General features: G+C 43.1%; 1 protein-coding gene across 2 annotated transcripts in view; it reads left to right on the forward strand.

Annotated features, from left to right (window-relative positions):
* Positions 1–17,918, forward strand: part of grm2b (glutamate receptor, metabotropic 2b) — a 35,026-nt gene that overhangs the window by 11,957 nt on the left and 5,151 nt on the right. For both annotated transcript variants that reach the window (XM_072665480.1, XM_072665481.1), the window contains exons 3-4: positions 11,401–12,238; positions 13,158–14,221. In XM_072665480.1, coding sequence (XP_072521581.1) covers positions 11,401–12,238; positions 13,158–14,221 — 1,902 coding nt within the window. The remainder of the gene's footprint in view (positions 1–11,400; positions 12,239–13,157; positions 14,222–17,918) is intronic.

Here is a 17,918-nt window from a genome sequence, read left to right on the forward strand (position 1 = left end):
TGTTAGCCTAGCATCTCCTGTTGTCTGACTGATTGTGTGACACCATTTGTCCTTTAAGTTGACTAATTTCAAGGCCAATGCCCAAATAACGTATCTACAACTACACTATATGTCCAAATGTTTGTGGACACCCCTTCTAATCCATGCATTGATCTACTTGTGGCACCTGTTGTTTACACAAATGCGTGCACACAGCTTGTCTAGTCCATGTAGAGAAGTACTGTCACTAGACTAGGTCTTTGTGGAGCAGATCAACATGAACCTAATGCCAGGTGTGGGGTATAAAGCCCCCCAGCATTGAGCTGTGGAGCAGTGTTTTAGGATGAGTTGGGGTGTTGGGGGTGAGATAGGGTGGTGATCATCCAGGGCAGGGGCAGTGGTGGCTCAGTGGTTAGAGCGCTGTGATATCGCTAACAGGGTTGTGGGTTCGATTCCCGGCAAGCTGCCACTGTTGGGCCCTTGAGCAAGGTCCTTTACCCTCTCTGCTCCCCGGGCGCTGGAGTTGGCTGCCCACCTGTTGTGTGTGTGTACTGACTGCCCCTAACACGTGTGAGTGTGTGTTCACTACCAGATGGGTTAAATGCGGAGGACACATTTCGCTGTACAGTGACAAATATGTGCACCTTTACATTCTGACAGTCTTATTGCTGAATGCAATCAAATTCTCACAGCAAAGCTTCAGAGCAAATCTAGTAGAACGCCTTCCTTCCTTGACAGTAGTGGCAGTTACTCCAACAAAAGCAGAGTAATTTTAATAGCCTTCATTTTAGAAAAACAATAAATAAGCAGGTGTCCCAATACTTATGTCCATGTAGTGTATATTAAATGAGATCTCCTTAAATAAGCATACATGTGTTATGGCCTGGTCTAGGGTCAGACCACAACAGAAAAGAGAAAGTAGACTACTTTTCTGCTTCTTATTATTGGTGTTTATTGAGCAGATGGATTGAAACCACGCTTCCGTTGGAGATTATTAAACTATTGCTCCATTAACAAATGCTGATCTTCTCTTGATATGATAGGGAGCTCTGTTATCCCAAGAGAGGCTGAAAGCAGAGCTGCTGCTCTTTCACACTAAGAAACCAGCTGAGGTGGTTCAGGCATCTGATAAAGATTCCCCTTGGTCACCTCCTGTTGAAGATGTACCAGACATGACCTACTTGGAGTAGATCCCCGAGGGAGACCCAGAACCTGCTGGATAGATTATATCTCCCAGCTGACCTGGGAGTGCATGGGGATCCCTCAGGAGGAGCTGGTGAAAGTGGCTTGGGACAAAGATGCCAAGGCTTTTTTGCTCACCCTATTGCCACCATGACCCTAAATATGACTAAGCAGATAAGAAGAAGAAGATGATGATGATGATGATGATGATGATGATGATGATGATGATGGTCAGTGGCTCACATTAAAACTGTTGCAACTACATTAAAAAATGAGATGACAGTCTAAGCCCACTGTTTGTTAGCTAAGTTTCATAGCATCTCCCGTTTTAAACTAAACAAGAACCTATCGAGAGCTTTAGTGAAGGCAAGATTTTGGATGATCACCATCCCACCTCCTCCCCAACTCACCAACTCATTCCAAAAGTGTTGGATGGAGCACCATCATTCCAAAGAGCACATTAAGCTGTGAAGCTGCATTCCTCTCTAGCACACGCCTGGCATCATGCATGGTGCCAATAGGTTCATGTCCAGAGAGTCTACTATTCTACTGGCAAAACTAAATGGTTATTTAAGTGATGCCATAGAAGAACTACTTTTGGTACCATAAAGAACCTTGTGTGAAGAGTGTGAAGAACCTTTAAATTGGTAAAGAAACCTTGCATGAAGTGAATGCTCTTTAGACCTTTAGAAGGTTCCTCACACTTACTAATCTCTATTATTATTATCTATAATCTCTATACATGGACGTTCTTTTATGGTATTCTACGGTTTACCAGTGTGAACTTCCTCAGTGAACATCAATAACACATCAGTAATGAACTGGTTAAGGTTAAGGCTCTTCCAGAACCAGCAAGGTCCCTGCCTGTAGATCATGCCCCAGCTGACTCGGACAACAGTGGGTGAATCAGAGCAGTTCCTCGAGCTGCTTACTCCGTCTGTGCGAGGGTGGGGGGGGCCTGGGGGATCGCTGTTTGGCAAAGCCCAAGCCACCTGTTCTTCACTGGGGAGAGAAAGCCGAGAGGAGCCTTCGGGCTGTCTGGAGCTCAGTTTGCCTGCTAGCGTCAGAGAGGCGACCTGGCAAGAACCCCGAACAAACATGACGTGAATGAGTATGAATATAAAGCACACTTCACATGGCAAAATACCGTCTCAGCCATTTTAGGAGCTTTTCGCACTTTCTTCCCCTGAATGCCATCTGGGTTGTGAGATGGAGAGGAAGGGGACATATTAGCCATCACTAAATGATGCTACGAAGGCTCATTCAGTGGGTGTGTAGTGTGTGTGACAGGCAGAACTGGGCTGATCTATCATATTCAGTTTGAAATGATGTAAACAGTTTAATCAACCCAGTTTATTTCATGTTTTTCCTCCATGTGTTTACCGATAACTGTGTTTCTGATTGGTGAATAGGGTTGCAGAGAGTGGCTGTACTATATTGGGTGTGTGTGAGTGTGTGATGGTGTTTGTTCTATATTTGAGAGTGTGAGTGGGTGTGATTGGCAGACCATGTGGTTGTTTTGAGAGTGACAAGCCCCTTAGAGGAGGAACTTATGGAACAAACAAAATCTATCACCCCAACAGAACTCACACTGTGATGGGTCTCTCTCTCATACAGCTATACCAGCTCTAATCAATAGTGAACTGGCAGTCATACTGGCCACTTTATTAGAAACACACTGTGCTTCCACTCACTGGCCACTTTAATAGAAACACCTACTTTGTGCTTCCACTCAGTGGCCATTTTATTAGAAACACATTGTGCTTCCACTCACTGGCCACTTTGTTAGAAACACCAACCTTGTGCTTCCTCTCACTGGCCACTTTATTAGAAAAACCAATCTTGTATGTCCACTCACTGGCCACTTTTTTAGAAACACACTGTGCTTCCACTCACTGGCCACTTTAATAGAAACACCTACTTTGTGCTTCCACTCACTTGCCATTTTATTAGAAACACACTGTGCTTCCACTCACTGGCCACTTTAATAGAAACACCTACTTTGTGCTTCCACTCACTGGCCATTTTATTAAAAACACACTGTGCTTCCACTCACTGGCCATTTTATTAAAAACACACTGTGCTTCCACTCACTGGCCACTTTAATAGAAACACCTACTTTGTGCTTCCACTCACTTGCCATTTTATTAGAAACACACTGTGCTTCCACTCACTGGCCATTTTATTAGAAACACATTGTGCTTCCACTCACTGCCCACTTTATTAAAAACCTCCACCCTGTACGCCCACTCACTGGACAGCTGTTTCTTTACATATTGTAAAGATTTCATGATAAATGGACCAATAGGAATGCTTTAAAATGGCTCGAAAAAAAAATCTGATCCCATTGATTTCCAGTGAAACTAGGGGACATCTGTTGCCGTTCTTGAGATAAGCTCAATGTCATGTTACACAATAATAATAATAAGTCTTGCATCTAGTGGCAAGACCCTCTGCCTGTAGCGTCTGTGCTGTTATTGTTTACTGAATGTATTCCTGTCAACTTTTTTCACTAATTGATGTGAAATGTCTGGGTTGCTTGTGTGTGTGTGTGTGTGTGTGTGTGTGTGTGTGTGTGTGTGTGTGTGTGTGTGTGTGTGTGTGTGTGTGTGAATAAACGCATGAAAGTTTGGCAGATTCTCCAGGCGTGTGTTTGTTCAGTCTGGCACTGATAATGCCAACCAATCGATAGCTGTGCCGCTTCTTTCATCTTCCCCTTCACTCTCCTCTTCCTCTACAAGGTGACAGAATAAATTACCATATTTCTTTTTTGCGCACAGAAAAATAGCCCCTCACGTGGCTCGCACAGTATTGTGAATAATAATGGCGTGTAGAAATATGCGTGGCAGAATCGTGTCCTTTAGGGCAGCACAGAACTTCACAGCCAGGGACGGCCTCCGAGGCGGCTGGGCACTGATGTGGTCTTTAAAAGACAGCGAGTGTTTACAGAGGATTACTCATACACTTACTGTCATTACAAAGAGCTGGCTATTGTTTTAGTATTGACAGAAAAAAGTCTACTTGTGTGTGTGTGCGAGTGTGTGTGTGTGTGTGTGTTGAGGTCACTCACGTGGAGAGCTCTGCTGTGCTTTGAGTTAGAATGAATGCTAATAAGCAGTAACTGCATGTGGTGTTCGCTAGGTGGCAAAACAAAAGCAAAAAGAGCATCAGCAGATGCAAACCAGGCATGAACTTGTTTTGAACCATTTATACAAAAAATGCACTAAAACAGATACACAGAGTTCAGAGTCAGTTCTCATGAAACTGAGTGGGATTTCAGTTTGAAATCTGCATACACTTGTGCAGAAAAGGTGCCAAAACAGGTTGTGTGAAGCAACATCTTAGGAAAACCACACTGGTTCACTAAAGAACCTTGTAATTAAAGTGTTAATTCAATTAAAGGGGAATTTCACTGATCGCATATTTTTGCATAATAGAGGTTGAGGTGTAAACAGTCACTCAAAGTGGGTTTGGTGTGAAATGCTCTATTTTACAGAAACACAGACTCTGATTTCTTTGCAATGGTGCGGAATGGAACCTGGTGTTGCCATGACGACAACACAAATATAGCATTTTATTTACTATCCAAACCCACCAGTGAACCGTCTCATGCTTCTGAGTTTAACATGGAATGCTGATGATGGTTAAACAGTGTCAGATCTGAAAAATCACATTTTCTTTGGGGACTATTTTTCCTAATGCCATGCGTATATCCCTCCACATGAATGAATATATTAAAAATGTACGTATTACGGCACGACTTCAAGTCTCAGGGGCTATGAGTGGCTCAGCAGTCTAATCCCGAGCCATGCTGCTTTGCCATCAGTGGCCGGAGTCTGAGAGGGCACAATGGGCCGTGCTCTCTCCAGGTGGGTAGATGGCACTCTGTCCCCTCATCACTGTCAAAGCGATGTTGGCCGGCACACACGTCTCTTAGCTAGTGTGGTGGAGCTAGGTACCCGGCACTTTCCTCTAAGAGGAGGTGGCTGGCTTTACATGTGTTAAATCCTTACCTCCTAGTGCCTGTATCATTGCTAGTGGGAGCTAGAGAGAGCTACCAATGGGGGGAAAGGGAAAAAAGTCTCAGGCATTATTTAGCATAAGGTGCCATTCACCTCCACTGTGAACTATTGCTAACTCAAAGCCTTTGAAAAGACTCTATGAATCCTTTTAAAAGACTAAAGTCTGACACTCTCTCACAGTCACACAGTCAGACACTATAATTCTGCAAAGACTGAGAACAAGACTACAGATTATTTCCCAGCATGCTCCTGGTGGAAATGCAAAAGAAGCAAGAAACTGTTGAACAGTGGAGCAGAAACGTTTATGGCACAATTTGCATGAACCAAGACTAAAAACTGACAATATTAAACACAATTGACTTAAATGCAGAGTTAAGACAAAAAAAACACCATCCTACCCCAAATGATCCAGATGACGGGAGCCTGCTGCAGACACACATGATTTCATTCCATTATTCAACTGAGGTTTTTAGTCATCCATTAAAAAGACCTGTAACACCTAAAATGTCATACAATCACCAGAATAACAGACAGTTTGAGTTTTCCGTATAATACTTCTTAAGATGTGATAAATTGAATTCAACAGGTTAAGACAGTGAAACTGGTTCTTCTATGCCATCTCCAAAATAAGCTCTAATATTAAGAGATATCGAAGAGATAAAATCTTTTTGGCTTCTTACCTTGAGCACATGTCCAGCCGAGAGCTTGTGCATTAGCACAGATAAACAGCAATGATATTAGGACCAATATTCATGAAATGAACTGGCATCCAGTGTTGAATCAAGCACCACACTCCTAAATTGAGGCTGCAGATTTGATGGATGATTTAATTTTCTTTTTGGCTTCTTGTTTTCATCACATTTCTGGCCAAATGTGTGTATTAATCTTTTTTTTACTCATCACTGAAGACAATAAACTTCTAATCTGCACAACGTTTGTGTTTATAAGCACAGTCTTAGTAAAAAGGGTTTAATAGTGCTGCACTTTTTCTTTTTTGTGCCTTATGTAGTTTCCGTAACTTTACAATTCACAAAATTGCTTTAAAACATATTAAATAAATCTATATAGAACTATTTATTTATATCTATATAGAACCATTATTTATGAGGCTATGTTTAAGAATATATAGATATAGTTAAGCAATAGAACATGAAGGGAATGCGTTATCCTGAATAGCAGTGTCCTATTGCTTTTATACAACAGTTATTATAAAGAAGCAAAATAAAGTAAATACTGTCAGTTCCTTCTGCCAAAAAGTAGTTTTGCGTTATTGCATGAGTTATGAATTATTGCTATTTGACTGTTATAATTCCAAAACACCAGCACAGACTAAGTGAAGGTTCATTAAGGTACCTGTTAAGCTCTGGATGCTGTCCTAGATAACTGCTAAAACTACTATAAGGGTCAACCTTTGTGGTACGGATAGAGCCAGCCATGTCGAAGTAAACAGTTCAGCTAGAGACGTTATAAATATCAAATCAATGTCATCCATTTGCTGGTTACACCCCAGGCCAAGGAGGGTCAATGTGCAAGTAGAGAAAGCCATCCTCGTTGTGGAGATCTGCGTGTTAGCTAGAACAAGATGAAAAATTAAATACCTTTATTTTATAAAGAACCCAATGATGTGTAGACACTGAAAACTGAAATTTCATTTACAAAAAAGTTCTCTGAAGAACCATCCACTAAAAGGTTCTTTAAGGAACCAAAGGTGCATCTTCTGTGACACAGGTCCAAACAGACAACACCTTCAAAATCTAAGGATATTTTTATAGAGTTGACCTCCTTTTCTAGCTATAAGAGCCTCAACTCTAGTACTCTATGTAGTAAGGCATGAATGATCACTCCAGAGATCATGATTCCACTGCTCTAGAGTTCAGCAGCGGTGTGCTTTACACCTCTCCAGCTGACACTTGGCATTGTGCATAGAGATCTTAGCCTAGTCACAGCTGCTCAGCCATTGCATTTGTAGTAAGTGATGCAACAGTGGTTTGTGCATCCCGCATGCTTCAGCCCTTGCTGGACCTTACACTCTGTGTTTTTACATGGTCCACCATTTCGTGGCTGAGCTGTTGTTACTCCAAAATGCTTTGAGCTCATGTTAACAACACTTACAGTTGACTGGGGAAGCTCTAGCAGGTCAGAGATGTCATATTTAGGATCACTGAGCTCAGTTCAGTAATATGCATTCTACTGCCAGTGTTTGTCTATGAAGACTTAAGAAGGGTGTCCACATACTTTTGGCCACAAAGTGTTTGTTACTCTCAGTTTCATACTCCTAACCTGAAGATTGTAGATTTCATTTGAGGATTTTTTTTTTGCTTCTTGCTGGAGGGAGGCAGGTGGGGGGCGCGATGTGGCTGTGTGGGATGCCGGCTGGCTTGGTAGCCGTGGAAACAGATGGGCCTTTCATGTTGAAAGCGGGACGTTACTGGTCACTGTAGAACGTCACTAGGCGCTCGCAATCAGCTCACACACATCCAGAGTCCTGCATGGGGTCAAGGTATCATATCTCTATGCCCATCTGGAGCTTTACAGTCCATCACTCGGTTTATCTCTCTCTTTCTCTCTCTCTCTCTCTCTTTTATTCTCTTTTCTTCTCTTTTTTTTCTCTTCTTCTATTATGATGTTAGATGGTAGATATCCTTTACCACCTGATGATCATTGGATGGAGAGAGATGGGGGGCAGAGAGAAGGGGATAGATGGAGGGAGACAAAAAAAGAGAGAAGGATGGTTAAGGAGACAGAAATGGATGGTATGGCTTCCCCTCAGTGCTGTCAAGGGTCCCTTCAGAGGCAGTGGCATTGAACGTGTCACTTTGTGCTGCTGGTGTCTGTCTGGGAAATATGCAGCGTGATGCATCACTGACACACCAATACACACACACACACACACACACACACACACACACACATACACACAGACACATAAGTCACCCTCAGCAGGATGAACAGGCAACAGACACCAGCTGAGGTTATCTCAGTCCTGACACAGTGCTCTCAAAGTTGGGGATGCCGAAAAAAAAAACAATGCAGTGACACACAAACAGGATGTCAGTGTCAATCACACTCAAGAGCTGAAGTTCTAGCCAGAGCAGTAGACCATATCAGAACCTGTAAACACACAGGTTTACGGTTCTTCTGGGTGAATAGTTCCCATTTGATTTTGCAGCAGTAACTATGAACATATCAAACTGAACCTAAACGGTTTTATTCAGTTCCCTGTTAGATCTAGTAGGTGGCACTTGTAATACACCTTATCTGAGGAGTAAAACCTGCGGTAAAAGCCTTTGGACCACTTTGGAAACTGTAATTTCTTGGTCCTGGGCTCCCTCTACAGTCAGGAAGTGTAATTTGCGCTTTCAGCTACCCCTCAAGAAGGACATGTCTTTCTGGACAAGCTGAGAGATACAAAACTGTCGCTGAAAGTGAAAGAAGCATGTGGACTGAGGCGGATGAGTAATATTACAGGATTTTACACAAACATGACTGTTACGCAACTTTACACAGTTGTCAAGAGCATTATCCAGCCTGCTTATCCAAAGTTACATACTGCAGTTAGCAGTTCCAAACGTAGTAGAGCTGCTGTTGAGTTAACCTGTTGGACAGATATTGAATATTAGCTAAAAATGAAAATGAATTTTAGTTGACGTCAAAAGCTAACATTGTATTAATGAATGTAAGTCAAAAATCTTTCAAAAACTAGCATTCTGTTGACATCAAACTCTAACATTAGACAATTTTGGTTACTTAACACTGTAACACCAACAACATCTCAACATCTGACAGCGATGTTGTCATGGCGTTGGCCTTGATGTTGGATATTGGTTACTTAACATTACAACTTGATGATCAAAACCAACAAAATATCAACATCAGTTGTTGTCAGTATTCTCTGTCAAATGACATTGACAATAGACATCACCCAGTGTCCCGACCTACATTCAACCAGATATCAACATCTGTCAACATTGAAGGCCAGCTGGCCAAATACTTACCAACCAGTATCTTCAGTGGTGTAATCAAATAACTGGCTGCAGTTTTCAAGCAAATATCATGTATAGTCATTAGGTACAAATGGTAAAAATAGTGTTCAGACCACTCTTAAACTGTAAATGGTCTAATTTTGCATGTATTTAAGCTTTTACGTATAATGAAACCTTTACTTCTAGTTAATGTTAGCTAGCATGTAGGTCCAAATCACAAAACTACAGCTTAAATCAGTCTATTCCCAGACGCAGCAGATATCAAACAGACAGAGTTATTGAAACAGTATTCTGCAGAAGTATTCAAACTCACACTTGTCTGCATTAATCATATTTACACTGTTTGTCCTCTCTGGGCAAGCAGAGAGTCCCTCTATTCAAAGGGCCTGAACCCACTGGGCTCCTTAAAAATGGCTGTCACACAGACTTAGGCATGTGAGTGTTGAATACATCAGATCTAATGTTCGTCAGCTCAGTGGCTTGCCTGTGCTATACTAACCACTTTTTATTGGCCCGTGGCTGTCACATGACTTCTGTACTACTAGTGATACAGGGTTTATGCCCCCCCTGGCCACTGCTTATTAGCCAATGGTTGTAACATGACTTCTTCCAGCAATAAAGCATTAAGGTCCGTCTGCAAACGGTCATCCTATATGCCTGTCGTATAACTTGCTTTTTGGCCACTGAGATGCAGTCGTGTTCTTTCCAGATGGAATGCATCCAGGGTGGTATTTTCAGGGTGGTACACGAAAAAAAAGCAGGACAGTAAACAACATATGCATAAATGTGGCATATATTTTTAGGTGTAAATAACGGCCTCATGCTTGCATGAAAAATCTCTTAGCCACACACATGTGGCACATAGAGGCATCAGTGTGTGTCTGGGGGCTGAATTGGAATTGATTTGCTTCAGGTGGGACTCCAAATTGGAATTCTAAATTGGAATTTGAATCGGAGGAGGAATAAATTGCAGTAAGCCCTTGGGAACGTTGTTACCTCATTTAGTCTACTGAATGCAGCTAAGTTCTGCTCTCTTCACTTCCTAGGGGCCAAATGTATAGAGCGTCTCCAATCTCTGAGAATGCTGACCTAAGGTCAGTGCAACCTGTCTGTTTAAGTGTAATTAATTGCAGAAACTGATCCTAAATCAGCACAATTGCATGGAGAAACCTTCTTATTAATATGGACACTTCTCTGAGTTGTCTGATGCAGGATATACAGCCCCCCAGACACTGGATTTCCGTCATTACCCTGTTCTCCCTGTGGGCCTAATTGTCACTTCAATTTGCAGTGCTAGCAACTTCCCAGAATTCCACTACACAGCTCCTTCAGGGATTGCCTGGCACCTTGGGGAAATAAGAATGCACAGGAATTATCCTCCTTAACGTACAGCACTTTTCCAGACACCCTAAACAAGAAGTTCATGAGCAAACTGAAATCAACCACAACAAAGTGCAGCAGTGCATTAGCATAGTTGTGCATGTACCCAGAGCTAAATGAAGAACTCTCTATGTTATTTGAATGCTAATGTTCTGTAGCCTTTGAAATTAATGAATGAATGCTCTACACTGACAGTGGACAGAAAGTTAAGACAAAAGAGAGCAGATACTCAGCGTCAAATTCATATTTTTTGTCCTTCGGCAACCATTATAGCGAAACGCAGATGGTAGATTTGAGCACCCAGATTTAACCTGTTTCAAGAGATGGATCATGCCCTGCAGTAAACATGACTGTAAGGCCCTAACAATGTACCTTATCTGTTGTTTTTTGTTGGAGTCCTTATCTCGACCCATCAGAATTAGTCCTGCCTGAGTCCCATGGTGAAGCAGCAAGAAATGATTGACTTAGATGAATTAGATAACAAGTAAAGATGGAGGTTTTGTAGAACCAGAATCCTATCTCCTGTCCTTGCCCAACAGATGTACCCAGAGGCAATTGTGTCCAAGATGAGGCAATGGTCAGACTCAGAGTTGTTTTGCACTTCTGCTTATCTAAATCGATACACTTCATGAGTTGACATGGTGATGGTTCCGGGTGATAGTTGAGGGGTTGGCGAGACTCATTATCATTGGGTCACTAACACACTTTAATGTTTGATGATGAGAACTTAGGTCACTAAGTTCAACTCAAGGAGACCATGAGTTGCATAGTGGTGGGCCAGATTCTTATACTCTGCCCTTCCATTTCACTCTAGAGATTTACAACATTCCTCTCTGTTCCACAAATCTTTCTAGGTGGCCAACTTGCTGCGGCTCTTCCAGATCCCCCAGATCAGCTATGCTTCCACTAGTGCCAAGCTAAGCGACAAATCCCGCTATGACTACTTCGCCCGAACTGTACCCCCAGACTTTTACCAGGCCAAAGCCATAGCCGAAATCCTGCGCTACTTCAACTGGACCTACGTGTCTACGGTGGCCTCGGAGGGTGACTATGGTGAGACAGGCATTGACGCCTTCCAGCAAGAGGCGAGGGTTCGCCAGATCTGCATCGCTACATCGGTCAAAGTCAGCCGTTCCATGAACCGGGTTAACTATGAGACGGTGATCCGCTCCCTGCAGCAAAAGGCCAACGCCAAGGTGGTCATCCTCTTCACCCGCAGTGAGGACGCCAGGGAGTTGCTTGTGGCAGCAGCCCGAATGAACGTCACCTTCATCTGGGTGGCCAGTGATGGCTGGGGAGCACAAGAAAGTGTAGTGCATGGAAGTGAGAAGGCAGCTAATGGGGCTTTCACCATCGAGCTAGCATCCTACTCCATCCGTGAATTCGAGGACTACTTTACCAAGCTCACCCCAGACCTCAACACCAGGAATCCCTGGTTCAGGGAATTCTGGGAGCACAAGTTTGGATGTCGGCTGCACGAGCCAGGCTGTGCCAGTCACAGCCTGAGGGATGGTTCATTCAAGCAGGAGTCTAAGATCATGTTCGTTGTGAATGCAGTCTATGCCATGGCCCACGCACTACATAACATGCGGCAGGCAGTATGCCCCAACACCACCCGCGTGTGTGACGCTATGAAACCAGGCAACGGCAAGAGGTTCTACCGCGAGTTCATCCTCAAGACCAAGTTTGATGGTGAGGGATTTTGGATACACGTACAGAAGTTTAATGAAAGAATACCCAAACTACTAACACGCCTAACAGCTACTGAAAGCCATCAGGGTTCATTTAACAAGATCTTATTTGCATGAAGCTAATTTGCACTCACTGGCTTTCATTCATTAAGTGTGAAGCATTCCCTTTGTAAAGACACGCAAGCTGCTTTATTTAACCTTTTAGTCAGATCAATGAATCTTGTTGTAAGTCATTTTTACTGCAGATAAAAAGATGTTATTACATTTTAAATTAATAATAGGGGTTATCAGATAGTTCCTCTCAGCCTGGTTACACATTAGCTGTTAAAAGAGAAACTAGTTTTATATTAAGAACAACAGTCAAGGAGCAGAGTTTGAGATGGTTAGAGCCTGCAAGAAAAATGATCCCGATTTATCAAGAAGATCCTTTGAAATGAGGAGTGTTCTTTACCATTAAAAGTACCTCTTTAGGACATCAAGGGTATACATCAGAGATAATGCAAGCAGATTCAGCACAGAAGCCCATTGATGTTGTTTCATCTTTGTAAAACCAGCCAGAAAACGCTCATTAATCCACTTCACAGTTGTTTTTGATTCTGAAGTTACTTTAATTGGTTTAGATGTTAACTGTGACTTTGGGCACTAATAAAGAGCTTGTTTTAAGCAGTGTGAGTGTAAGAGTTGTCCAGTAGACTTTTTTGTCCGGCAGATGATGTTCGTTAGCAACCATAGCTCAGAACTTTACCAACAATAGTTTGCTGAAGGCAGCATTATCTGGCCAATAACTGTGTAGGCGTTAATGATGGAACTGTACTCTGAGTCCTCTTAGTCAGTAATGCCTTTAGGCCACTTCTAAGTTGTGTGTTTCTTATCTTGTTGCTAAGCCTGTTTCTGTCCTCTCCATCCTCTGTCTTAACTAGCTCCATTCAGGCCCGCTGACACAGAGAACATCGTGCGCTTCACCTCTCTGGGGGATAGCCTGGGCCGCTACAACATCTTCCACTACCGCCAAGAACATGGAAGGTATGTCTACAAGAAGGTGGGCTATTGGGCCCAGAGCTTAGTCCTTAACACCAGTCTGGTGCCCTGGATTGGAGGTGTACTTCCCACCTCCCAGTGCAGTGACCCTTGCCAACCCAATGAGGCCAAGAGCATGCAACCTGGGGATGTTTGCTGCTGGATCTGCATCCCTTGCCAGCCCCACCAATACCTTCTGGATGAGTTCACTTGTGAGGACTGTGGCTTTGGGGAGTGGCCTTTGGCCAACCTCACTGGCTGCTATGAACTTCCAGAAGAGTACATTCACTGGTCAGATGCATGGGCGGTTGGGCCTGTGACAATTGCCTGTCTGGGAATGCTGTGTACCATGGCAGTGGCTGGGGTTTTCCTGCGCCACAACGACACTCCAGTGGTGAAGGCCAGTGGACGCGAGCTGTCCTACATCCTCTTGTTGGGAGTCCTTCTGTGCTATGCCATGACTTTCATCTACATCGCCAAGCCATCAGCAGTTGTTTGCACCCTGCGACGTCTTGGTTTGGGTACATCCTTTGCTGTCTGTTATTCCGCCCTCCTCACCAAGACCAATCGGATCGCTAGGATATTCGGCGGGGCTCGGGACAGTGCCCAGCGGCCTCGCTTCATCAGCCCTGCATCCCAGGTGGCGATCTGCGCTGCGTTGATTTCTGCTCAGCTTCTAGTGGCATTGGTGTGGCTGTTGGTGGAGGCTCCTGGAGTCCGGAAGGAAATGAGCCCCGAACGACGGGATGTGGTGACTCTGAAGTGCAATAGTCTGGACTCTAGTATGCTGGTGTCACTCACCTACAACTGCATTCTCATCATCCTGTGCACCTTCTACGCCTTCAAGACCAGGAAGTGCCCAGAGAACTTCAACGAGGCCAAGTTCATTGGATTCACAATGTATACCACCTGCATCATCTGGTTGGCCTTCCAGCCCATCTTTTATGTCACTGCCAGTGATTACAGGGTGAGTGGTGATTATGCTTCGTTTGATTTACACAACAGTCCATTGCCATTGTGCCTAGAATGAGCTTGTGTCATTGTCCTGCTTGTCCATCTCGGGATGATTAATTTACATTGATAGGCCTCTTGTCAAACCACATGCATTTACTCTGATAGCAAAGGTTTAGCATAAGAAAAAACACAATTATCAATGTCAAATTCATTTACATACCGCTTAAAAGTGTCATGATGGTCAGGATATCAAATAATAGCTGCTTTTTTGTTTAACCAAAAAAATCCAGCAAGTCTCAAACACGCACATACACTACATAGACGTTAGCTTGTAGCGGGTGTTAGCAACTCCCTATGGGAGGTTGTGGGTGGCCTGTCACACTTTATCAGTGAACTCGTTTCGCTGTGAGGTGCGAGATGTCAGAACTCGGTTAGCTACATGGTAAACACAGTCATCAAGAACGGCCCGTGGCTGTGTAAGCGGCGATGCCTGGACTGCCATGGCAAACAGCTGTCAGAAACAATCACTCCACCAGCAGGGAGGAGTGTTCCCAGATCAGTGTGTGGCAGTGTGAGTAGCAAGAAAAAATAGCTTTGTATATAGAGCAAAGTAGTCCTAGATCAGCATGAGATGGTGGCAGCATCAAGACAGAATCACACTGTATGGAGACAGTATTGGGAGATCAGTGAGGGTTGGTGTCACTGAAGGAAGAACTGTTCTGTATAAAGAGGGAGCTGTTTCTGTTTCTGTATCAGTGACTTGCATGACAGTAGCAAGGGTGAAGTTCTGGGCAACATCACTCATTTATGGGAATAGGTTATAAATAAATGTGAATGGTAATGGTAATAAATAAAAGCTATGAAAAGCTAATTAGCATTATGCAAAGGAGATCATGCTGGGAGCAAGTGAGCTAATGAGTAAATAACAAGGTTGGAAGGGTTGGACGTTCTATAATTGCCAAGTATTCACTGTAGATACTCCATGTCTTTGTTGCTTTTTTATATTGTATGTCCAAAGGTTTGCAGACACCTGAACATCCAACATTTTGTCTAGAAACCAAGGGTATTAATAGAGAGTTTGTCCTCTGTCTGCTGTAGTAACAGCCTCTACTCTTCTGGGAGGGCTTTACACTACATGCCTGAACATTAACACTATAAGGATTTGGTTGTATTCATCCACAAGAACATTAATGAGGTCAGGTACTGATGTTGGATAATTAGTTCTGCCACTCAAACTCATCCCAAAGCTATTGGATGGAGCTCTATCACACCAGAGTACACAGTTCCTCTGCTCTACAGCCCAACGCTGGGGGCTTTATAGCTCTCTAGCCCACACTTGGCATTGGGCTCGTTGCTCAGAGCATTGCATTCTATTGGCAGTGCTTTTCCATAAAGATTAGTTTAAGGGCTGTTTCAGCAGTGGGTGCGCCCTAAAATAGTTGAATACTCTTATTAGAAGGGACATCTAGATATTTCAGGAGATGCATCTCCAGTATGTTTTGCAGGTGTGGTTGACTCAGATCTATGACTCATTTTGAACTGCTGTTAACAACTGTTATCAAAAAGGTATATTGGATGGTACCCAGCAGTCCAACAGTCGACTAATGTGTTCGCAACTATCAAACAAGCATAAAAAAATATTCAAATTATTCAGATCACTCTCACAATCTGAATCCAAGGACTATGGTCACTGTTATTAAGTTTTCTCCTACCACATAGCTCTGAAAAAGATTTACTAATTCGGAGGAGATATAGCAACTCTTCAGATGTGCAAGTAACTTCTCAAAGACAGTCTTTTAATCCGTTAACAATGCGCTTAGGGGAGCAGAGTGGTGCTGTGGTTTTTGAAAGTCTTAGTTGTTCCAGAGAAAGGTTCCAGCCACAGTGATCCCTGACCCAGGCTGCCGAGATGCAGTGAATGTTTACAGCAGCCAAAACAAAAATGTATTCAGGGAACGTTCAGGCCCATTTCAAATGAGGAGTCATAGTTAACGAGGAGCTTTGTCTCTGTATGGAAACAGTTTGGAAGGGAATTAGTTTTAATATATTCTGACATAAAAGACAGGCTTGCAGGCGGTGTGATTCAGAGCAGCGCAGCACGCTGAACCCTTGGCCTCGCAGATGGGTGCAAAGTGCAGCAATCTTCAGTGGAACGAAGAGATTCTTATTTTCTTTGCTCTTTGCTCTCTCTCCTTTCCCAAAGCAGTTGATCTGCTGTGTGCTCCTGTCAAAGCCGTGCTTTGTTATTCTGTCCAGCATTAAAAAGCATACGCCGGCTAGCGCGGCGGGGACACTGCCAAGTTGTCCAAAAATCACCTGCTGGTGTCTGTTTTCTTTTTCAGAATGGTGCTTGAAAAAGGACAGGTAAAAGAAAAGCAGAATAATAACACATCAGACTAAATGAACCTAAAGAAAATGCATTAAAGAAATAGTCCAGCCATGCATGTTCGTTTTGCTAGCAATGGATGGAAGTAAGTTGTCACCAATTAGTTTGATTACATTAAGTAATGCTAAGTAACTATTGAATATTTACTTACATTAGTTGTTAGCAACATTAGCATGAAAGGCTACTGACCATCCTGGCCTATGGTCTGAAACGCATGTTGCTAGTTGGGACCATGCCTGTAGCTTATGGAGAAGACTATAATAGAGGGACTGGAGTTTGAGTGGCTTGGTTGGAAGCCAGTCCCCCCTTCTGATCAGTGGAGCCAAGAATGAGAGATGACAGGTTTAATAGGGAGGATACAGGGTGGTGGAGGGTTGCAAAGACTTTGCTGTAGACACGTGAGCAAGGTAGAGATAAAATTATGGTCTGGACTGGACTGAAGATTGGGAGGAGAGGTTTCAGGTGTAACAGTGTATTACAGGTTGGGTAGGGTTTTTTATTATTATAATTTTGATTGATGAATGTTTTCTTTTTTTTTCTCCCAATTTGGTTCTGCCAATTCACCCTCCTGTTCCCCCACTAGCAATGCTTCCAACACTAGGAGGGTAAAGACTTAACACGCTTCTTCCAATACATTCAAAGCCAGACACCGCTTCTGGTTAAACTGTCGCCATTGCAGCATCGCTGGGCAGGCGACACACTCACGGCAATTGTGCTCTTACAGACTCTGGCTGCCGAAGGCAAAACGGCATTGTTCGGGATTTGAACTCGCGACACCCGGGTCATACTGCTTTCTGTTTGCGTGAAGTAGTTGAGTTGTAGTCAAGCTGTCAGGCAACTAGCCAGTTAATCAGTTTGGGTTAACAGACACTCTGTACAAAGTTCCTCACAGATTTTATCAATATGTCTGATGTTAGCGTGAAATGGCCTAATTAGTTGTTAACTTCTGGTTAATGTGTAGTTTGTATAATTAGACATGCTGGACTCGGTAGTACTTGATTTTTGTACTTGATTCTTGTCTTGGCCAACAATCACAACAAATTTATTATCTTATTATCTATCCTAATAAGTAGATGTGTCTGTATCCGCATCTGGTCTCTACTGCGCAGACTCTGGCTGTAAACTTGACAACATTGCGAACAATTTTGGCTTAATTTTAAAGAACAGAAGGGAATGGAACCACATCTATATATTCTGCAGTCATTGGCTTTAACATACAGCTATGAAAGGGTGTAAAAGTTATGTTGGTGCAAAAAGATTTTGTGAGTTTGAATATAAATAAAAAACTAAACTTTTAATAAATGTTATTAAGCACTGCACTTTT

This window comes from Salminus brasiliensis, chromosome 21 (genome assembly GCF_030463535.1).
Source record: "Salminus brasiliensis chromosome 21, fSalBra1.hap2, whole genome shotgun sequence".
NCBI classification, from domain to species: Eukaryota; Metazoa; Chordata; class Actinopteri; order Characiformes; family Bryconidae; genus Salminus; species Salminus brasiliensis.